This window comes from Cucurbita moschata, unplaced genomic scaffold (genome assembly GCF_002738365.1).
Source record: "Cucurbita moschata cultivar Rifu unplaced genomic scaffold, Cmos_1.0 Cmo_Scf00005, whole genome shotgun sequence".
Lineage (NCBI taxonomy): Eukaryota > Viridiplantae > Streptophyta > Magnoliopsida > Cucurbitales > Cucurbitaceae > Cucurbita > Cucurbita moschata.
The window spans coordinates 5483597-5492654 of record NW_019268521.1 but is presented as its reverse complement, the minus strand read 5'-3'; the positions used below and the strand labels follow the sequence as shown (position 1 = coordinate 5492654).

Genomic DNA, 9058 nt, shown 5'->3' with positions numbered 1-9058 from the left:
AAAATATATATATATATATATATATATATATATATATATATATATATATATATATATATATATATATATATATATATATATAAATAATAATAAAAGGACGTTGAGTTTGGATTTGGAATAACCAAAGTTGTGTCCTGACCGACCACCACAGATAAATTATGTGGTTTCCGCCATACGATGACGATCCACCCATCTTCTTCAATCTTTTTTTTATTCATATATTTTTGTTTATAATTTTGTATTTCGATTTTCAAAAGCGTTGTGGGTTTGTTTCGGCGTTTTGGGGTCTGTAATCTGTGTGTTCACATTGGTGAGTCAAACCTGTAATCATGAACTTCCAAGGGAAGATGTTGAAGAAGAATTAGCAACAAAACCCTCACCACAATTCCATTTTTTCCATTTCTAAACCCTTTTTTTTTTTTTTTTCTCACCAAACCCGTAATTCATTTCGTTTCTTTCAAATTTCTTGACCCTTCTTCCCCGATGAATGATTCCACCAACGGCGGTGCGAGGAAGAGGAACAGAGGGGATGAAGCCGATGAAGACGATGGTTCAATCGGAAAAAATGGCAGAGGAAAGGAGTTGAAGGGATTGGTTACTTCTCTGTTGCTGTTGGATGAACAGGAGAAGTATGAGCAGGAAGAACACGACAGAGCTTCCATGGAGGCGAAGGTTTCGATGGAGGTTAATCACAGGAAGAAGACGAAAGCCATGGATGATTTCTACTCAGAAGCTCAAGATTATTACTCTGAAGTCGAAGAATCCGACCGATTGAAGCGAAAGAAATCGCGATTAGCAGCCAACTCCGTCGCGGTTGCAGCAGCTTCCGATGGATTACAGAAGATCGAAATCGTCAAATCAAGCAAACGCGGCGGCGGCGATGGCGGCGGACATCACCGGAGACTATGGGTAAAAGACAGGTCAAAAGCCTGGTGGGATGAATGTAACAGTCCGGATTATCCCGATGAAGAATTCAAGAAGCAATTCCGAATGGGAAGGGCAACTTTTGATATGATTTGTGAAGAGCTTAATTCCGCCATAGCCAAGGAGGACACGACTCTTCGAACCGCCATTCCCGTCCAGCAAAGAGTCGCCGTTTGTCTATGGAGATTAGCCACCGGTGACCCCCTTCGAGTCGTATCAAAGAAATTCGGGTTAGGTATATCCACCTGCCATAAACTGATACTCGAGGTCTGCACCGCCATTAGAACAGTGCTAATGCCGAAGCACCTGCAATGGCCGGAGGAAGAAACTCTGAGAAGAATCAAAGAGGAATACGAATCAATTTCCGGGATCCCTAACGTCGTTGGTTCAATGTACACCACACACATTCCGATCATCGCCCCCAAAATCAGCGTCGCAGCTTATTTCAACAAGCGCCACACAGAGAGAAATCAAAAAACATCATATTCAATTACAGTCCAAGGAGTTGTGGATCCGAGAGGGGTGTTCACCGACGTGTGCATCGGTTGGCCGGGATCAATGCCGGACGATCAAGTTCTAGAGAAATCAGCTCTGTTTCAAAGGGCAAACGGGGGACTATTAAAGGGGGTTTGGATTGTTGGGGGCTCCAGTTACCCATTACTGGACTGGGTTTTGGTACCTTATACACAGCAACATTTAACCTGGACTCAACATGCTTTCAACGAGAAGATTGGGGAGATTCAGAAGGTGGCTAAAGATGCCTTTGCTCGGCTGAAGGGACGGTGGCGCTGCCTGCAGAAGCGGACGGAGGTGAAGCTTCAGGACTTGCCGGTGGTGCTCGGAGCTTGCTGTGTTCTCCACAATATTTGTGAACTGGGGAATGAAGAAATGGATAGAGAACTCTCAACAGAGCTTCAAGATGATGAAATGGCTCCTGAAGTTGCTTTGAGGTCAGTGTCCTCCATGAAAGCCAGAGATGCCATTGCTCATAATCTGCTGCACCATGGCCTTGCAGGGACTTCTTTTCTTTAGCGAAGGAACTCAGAATCTAATCCTTTTTGGGTATCTGTTCGTTTCACAGCCTGAAGCTGTTGCCCATTTCACTAATGGGGTTCCTTTTTTTTTTCTTTTTCCCCTTCTCTAAATTATTTTTTCATATGTTCTTGTTATGAAATTGAAATCACAAAGAAATATTTGTAGTTTAGAGCCATATACAGGTTAGATTCCTAGACATGACAGACAGAATGGAATTTAAATGAAATGTTCAATTCTTTTAAAAGCTTCCTTCTTATTCTTTACCCCTTTAATGTGGGTGTGTACGTACCTGCACCAGCTCCATTTTTTGGGGTTTCCATCACGGTCAATGCTTTAGTTGGAACAGCTTTAATTGGTATCCCCAGGCCCCAAGGCAGGTCTTGAAGCATTTGTTTGAAACTTGCATAATTTAAAAATAATCAAAAGTCAGAGAGTTATTGAATTCAAACTTGAGATACCAATAAATTTATGATCTTGGAATCAAATAGAACACGATTGTAAGACTAAACCTATGAGATTAAATTATGCTCCATACATAGCTTCTAAGCGCATTTAGCTTAGAGATAAATTAAAAAGATTATCTTCCTTTTATTTTCAATCAACTGCTCATTCATAATTATTATATATATAAACTAGATCTATACATAAACTATTAATAAAAATAGTGTCACAAAAATAAATATAAAAAGAACATAAAACAATTTAAAAATGAGCACGTAACCATATCAATATTTAAAGGTCAACTATAATTCTAACGTAACTTAGTCAATAAAACTTCAATTTTCATCTTAAATGTAGATGGTTTGATCTTCACCTATAATTACTCGATAATGGAATTTAACTTTGTATCCCTTGTGATAGGAAATTCTAAGCTTTCAAACCCCACAAGCTTGAAAAATGTGAATTTTGACCCCTTGTCCTCCCCCTCTCTGTAAAACTATTCTTGAGACAAAAGATTTATATATATTCACATGGGTTATAAATTTATAACTCAGAAATACCCCACTTTGGGTGTGGGTTGGATTTATGTGAAAATAATCATCATTCACATACAGTTTATTACCTTCGTCAGGAATCTTTATCCCTGTGTCATTTTCATAATCCAAAGCAGAAGATGTCTGAAACCTGACAAGGCAGAACAAGATTAAGAAGTCATCTGACTACAGCTTGTTAGCCAAAAACAGAAACGAAAAAAGTCGCACTGATCAATGACAATACCAAACATGATTTTGATTTTCGGAAAATGGCTATTGGATTCTTCTCTGGGCTCATCCCGACCCACATCAAAAACTGAAAACTGTTGTAAGATCAGATAGAGTGATGTTAGTGAAATAGGGATCGATTGAATGATTGATGAGAAGATTGAATTATGAAGAGCAATAATACTCTATATATATACCGAGAATACAAAAAGATATTTAGAAACTCTATCTAAGAATCGGCAGAAAATCTGGTAACAGTAAACAAATCAAAACAAAATCAAATCAAAAACTAAATCTAACTCCTAACTCCTAACAGAGAATCTAAACAAATACGTGATCTTTAACACTCTTCCTTGTTTAGATGCTGTGAACTCCAAGCTTTTTTCTGAACACCCATCTTGCTCTAATTATCTTTCTGTTTAGAGGTCAATCAACCAACTCCCAGATTTTGTTTTTCTCGATCACCGAAAGCTCCTCCTCTGACAGGTGCATCATCAACCAAAGCATCGTGTCGTTCATCTTCAGAATCTTTTTGTCGTTCATCTTCAGACTCTTCTAACATGCTACCAAAGGTTAAATTGTTTGGTGCATTAGAAATCTGATTCACCTTCGTCAGTCCTTCCCAATTCCATTGTTTATTTTCAGCAAAATAAACATCTCGGCTCACAATAACACGACTAGTATGTGGTTGAAAAACTCTGTAAGCTTTGGATATAGTGCTATACTCAACAAAGATGCCAACTTCTGACTATTTGTCAAGCTTATCACGCTTCACCTGTGGAATGTACGTGAAGCAAAGACACCCAAATACTCTAACGAACTTTAAAGGTTTGTAACCATACCAAACTTCAAATGGTGTCAGGTCCTTCACATCTTTTGTTGAAATTCGATTTTGCAAGCACACAACAGTGTTTGCTGCTTTTCCCCAAAAACGTTTTGGAAGATCCTTCTCATGAAGCATGCATCTCGTCATCTCCATAATGAATCTATTCCTCCTTTCACTGACGTCATTCTGTTGAGGAGTGTATGATGCTGTCAATTGATGTTCAATTCCAGCCTCTTCACAAAACCTGTTAAAAGTTTCTAAAGTGTACTCCTTGCTATTATCTGATCTTATAGTCTGAATCAAGCATACACTTTCATTCTCAACTTTGGCTTTGAATTTCCAAAATACACCCGCAACTTCTGACTTTTGCTTCAGCAAGAATATCCAACACATTCTTGTTAGTTCATTAATAAAAGCAATGTAATAAAGATTACCATTTAATGATGGTGTTCGCTGAGGACCACAAAGATCAGTATGAACCAGTTGCAGTTTTTTCGAGGCTCTCCATGCCTGTTTAGGAAAGGGTTGCCTATGTTGCTTCCCAAGATTACAAGCACGATAAGGAGGCATGTCATCATCAATGTTAGTGAGTCCTTCTACCAGCTTCTTTGACTGCATCTGAAGCAAACCTCAATGATGAATGTGTCTAAGTCTTTTGTGCCAAATCTCAGTTGCACTAATTCTGGATATAAAGGCCGTCGGATTTAGAGCAAAGTTTTTTCCTTTCATTTTGACATTAAACAAGTCTTTGTCACTAGCATCTTTGATCCAGCACTGCTTATTCTCAAACAATACTTTATAGCCTTTATTAAGTAACTGACCAACGCTCAAGAGATTTTGATCAATTTTAGGCACAAATAAAACATCTGGAATAAATTTTGTACCTTCATAGCTTGTTATAGCTACTGTGCCTTTTCCCTTGACTTCCAAGTGTTCACCATTGCCAATCCTCACTCTTTTATCTTCGGTGTCTCTTAATTCCTCAAAAGACTCCTTGTCATATGTCATGTGATTTGTGCACCCACTATCAATCAACCAGCTCTCGCTTGATTCTTTGCTTGAGGAAGAAGTGACCATAAACAATTGATCTTCTTCTTCTTCTTCTTCTTCTTGATCAACGACCTGTGCATCTACTTCTTTCACCGGATCTTTGGCTTTGCAGATCACAGCTTCATGTCCAAGTTGATTGCATTTGGAGCAGAAGGCGTCAGGTCTTCTCCAACACTTGTATGGTGGATGACCTTTCTTCTCACAATGGCGGCAAGGTGAATAGGATTTTTTGAAACCTCTTCCTTTTGTCTTTTGATAATTGGCAGATGAATCTCCATACGTCAATTGATTTTTGAAAGTTTAGTTGTTTTTATACCTGCGGCTGTCTTGATGCTCAACAAGTAAGGCGCCTTCAATCACCCCTTCTTGTCTCATAGACCTCCTTTGCTCTTGCGCTTTTAAAGCATTCAAGAGCTCTCTAAGAGAAGTCTTTGACAAGTCTTTGGTGTTCTCCAGAGTAGTAATGGTGGCTTCAAACTTCTCTGGAGGAGTGACTAGCAGCTTTTCAACGATCCTGGAATCATTTAATACAGAACCAAGCAATCTCACCTTGTTGGCGATGCTGAGAAGTTTGTCTGAGTACTCTTTTACCGACTCTGACTCCTTCATCTTCTGCAACTCGAAATCCTTGATCAAATTCAGGACTTTCATTCCACGAATCCTCTCATCTCCTTCATATTCAGCCTTGAGATAATCCCAGATTTCTTTTGCTGTTTTGAGGGACATTATTCGCATGAAATCATTTTAGATACAGTGGCAAATAGGCAAGCTTTTGCCTTTGATTTCCTTGTTTTCTTTTCCTTCTGTAATTTGATTTGTGCTACAGTAGGATTTGCTGGAAGCGGAGGGACCTCGTAATCCTCTTCTATTGCTTCCCAAAGATCCAAGGCCTCCAAATAAGTCTCCATACGAACTGCCCACATTTGATAATTGTCTCCATCGAAGACTGGTGGTGCAACGGCTGAAAAACTTGATTCTCCCATTTTGATCTCACAGATCCCTTAAGAAGACAGCTCTGATACCAATAGTTAGTGAAATAGGGATTGATTGAATGATTGATGAGAAGATTGAATTATGAAGAGCAAGAATGCTCTATATATATACCGAGAATACAAAAAGATATTTAGAAACTCTACCTAAGAATCTGCAAAAAAATCTGGTAACAGTAAACAAATCAAAACAAAATCAAATCAAAACTAAATCAAATCAAAAACTAAATCTAACTCCTAACTCCTAACAGAGATATAGTTAGATACTAACTGAGAGCAATCTAAACAAATACGTGATCTTTAACAGGTGATAACCACCATTTTGCCAAATGCTTCATTTGAACCATTTTATTCTATGTTCTGCCTGGGAATAAACTTCTACTATTTCACAGGATCCACAGGGCACCTAACAGGAAACCATACTTGTAAGTTCATCGCCCGTCATCGTGGTTAGATGGTAAGCGGAAAGGAAAATGTGCAAATTGAATCTTCAAAGCAGGGGAATCAGTTTTTTTGTCATCGAACTCGTAACCTGCAGAAAATCATTCATCAGACTATCTAAACTTATATGAAGCATTTTAAGAGTTGTCCTAGTTCGTTTAGAGAAATTCATCGATCGAGTGTCCGTTCATAAATAATGTCAATGGCATCATTAGTTAAAGAGGTAGTGGGAAAGGAGAACGGAGGCATTATTTTGGTGAGTGATTTAGGACTTGAGAGAGATCTCAAGAGAGGGAGTGCCCAAGTACCTGAAACATTTGGTTTATCATACAGTTTGGTCATCCTTTGTCTTAGAATCCGGCGCAATTGTAGTGCCAGATATACTTGGCTAAATACTAGATCATAAATTTTATGTACCAAGCAATACACAATAAGAATCCCTAAATACTGCTGCACGTTTTCAGTTTCTTCAAGCATTTATCTTTACGTTTTGACTTAGATTATCACCCGTACAGAGAGGAACAAATCATACAATACCTTGAAGAGCTTCCATTGCAGCCCGGGCATATCTTGCTTCAATGAACTCGACAAAACATAATACCGTAGCCTTATCTCCACACTGCAGTTCAATTACTCGTTATAACAGAAGGAATGTACAATGACGTTTAAGAACATATGACAGAAGAAAAATAATACCATAAAATCTGAGCATAAGGACACAATAATTATAAACAGGACCTCCACCATAGAGTGCATGCAGTTGTTAATTGCCAATGAAGGCCTTATCGTAGTAAAACATGCCTCCATAGTTTAAATTTTAAAGTAAAGGGAGCCTGATAACTTACCCGTCTGGGCTCCTTGTGAACAACTCTGATGTCTTTATAGCCAATAAATGGGCGGAAAAGATCTTACAATTCGAAGTTAAGATATGACAAAACATGATTACGTGACAATAGTTCTGTCTATTGCAATTTACGTCCTATTTTCTTTGACTAAAGTGACATCAAGAAGACAACAATGGTTGTTTTAAGTTTTAACAGAAGCTCAACTTGTTTGGGATGCTGCCTACACCCTAGGAAAATTAAAGCACAGGGTGTAAATAAAGTTGGAGAGACAGGAGAAATAGTAACAAAAGTAAGCACATGAGGCAAAAGGATACGGCCTACTTCTCTCCTAGTACAATCTGTAGGAAGTCCATCAACGAAAATAATGTTTGATTCCCGAGACGAAATTGGATCGCAATCAGCAGTTCTGAGACCAAGAGAATTGGCCCTTTCATGACCTATGTCTGCCATATCCATCAGTCCTGGACTACTGCCCACTGCAATATCTTGTCTTTGACTTGCTAATGAATCTTCAAATGGAGATCTGTAGCCTTTTGCACTCAAACCGCCCCCAATAACTGGTTCCGGGTAATTACTAATGGTTCCTACTTCAGTATATCCATAAGCTACCGGTCCTGATGAATTTTTCGACAGTCACAAGTCATGTAAAGCACTCATTAAATAAATATATTTTATGCTAAAGATAAAATTCTTACATGTTTCTGAAAATCATCAGGAGGGATGTACCATTGGTCAATAGAGGTCGAATTAGGGTAAGATGTCAAAGGAGGTGCTTCAGAGTATGTTGAAAGGCCAGACCTCGCTACACTTCCTGCTGCATGAGCCAACAATTGAACATTAGCTTGAAGTATGCTGTTCGCAGAATCGGTTAAATCTACAAACCATGTACTCCACACTTCACATCGCATAAGGAGAAGGGAGACTTCCATTTCCCATATTTTTCTTTAAGGAAAATCAATTAGCCCCAGATTCTTCCAAGCCAGACCCAAAAACAAGGTACGTGAATAGAATTAAATATTGGTGTGAATAAGCAATGAACAAGAGAATGTTATGGAATGACTAGGTTGAACCACTCGTATCCTAAAATACAGCAGCTGAAATGATTCAACAGAAACTAGCCTTGCAATTGCTCCATATAAATGATTCAACAGCCCGATACTACAGTATCATAAAAATTTTCCAAGCAAAATAATACACTACAGTCATCGAGCAGTACAAGGAACAATTCACATGATCAACCCTATGGTATCTCATCCAGACATCCTCTAACGCAACAATTTCCCAGAAAGTTGATGGTTTATCTTTTCGCCTATATTCAGTACAAATGCAACTGGCCAAAAGCTTATTCTACTCTAATCTTTCCTTTAAGCTCGATTTCGTTCACCTGAGCTACTTTTCGTTCCATGCTGCCAATATTCTTCCGATCAAGTGTAGCAGTGATTCTAAACAATGAAATCTTGTTCCAAGATCGAGTGAATGGAAGAAATACAAGAGGTCATTGAACTAGGGTTCCATATGAGATGAGTACCTCTATCTGCTATCTGGTATACGCATCCTCTCCCATGGCTTGGCCGTCTGCTCTGCTTCCGCTGCAACTGCGACCTTCCCGCGGTCTCGTCTTTCTCCGGTTCTCCGTAAATGCTTAAATTGGCCAAAATACTTCCAACATTAAATTTGTTTCAACTATATCTTATATCCTTTACAAAATTTATTTTTGTTTTCAGATAAAAAAAAAAAAAAAAAAAA

At 38.6% G+C, this 9058-nt stretch overlaps 2 protein-coding genes across 2 annotated transcripts; one reads left to right on the top strand and one right to left on the bottom strand.

The window, feature by feature from the left end:
• Window positions 1–130: 130 nt before the first annotated feature.
• On the top strand, window positions 131–2203 carry LOC111443223 (protein ANTAGONIST OF LIKE HETEROCHROMATIN PROTEIN 1-like). Its single transcript, XM_023080942.1, has one exon. The coding sequence runs from the start codon at window positions 484–486 to the stop codon at window positions 1954–1956; it is 1473 nt and encodes a 490-aa protein (XP_022936710.1). The 5' UTR covers window positions 131–483; the 3' UTR covers window positions 1957–2203.
• On the bottom strand, window positions 2105–8241 carry LOC111442922 (nuclear speckle RNA-binding protein A-like). The gene is made up of 9 exons (XM_023080480.1): window positions 8121–8241; window positions 7627–7926; window positions 7313–7374; window positions 7005–7086; window positions 6333–6558; window positions 3178–3275; window positions 3023–3084; window positions 2774–2896; window positions 2105–2358 (listed from the first exon to the last, which is right to left on the bottom strand). The coding sequence occupies exons 1-5, from the start codon at window positions 8239–8241 to the stop codon at window positions 6458–6460; spliced, it is 666 nt and encodes a 221-aa protein (XP_022936248.1). The 3' UTR covers window positions 2105–2358; window positions 2774–2896; window positions 3023–3084; window positions 3178–3275; window positions 6333–6457.
• Between the last annotated feature and the right edge of the window lie 817 nt (window positions 8242–9058).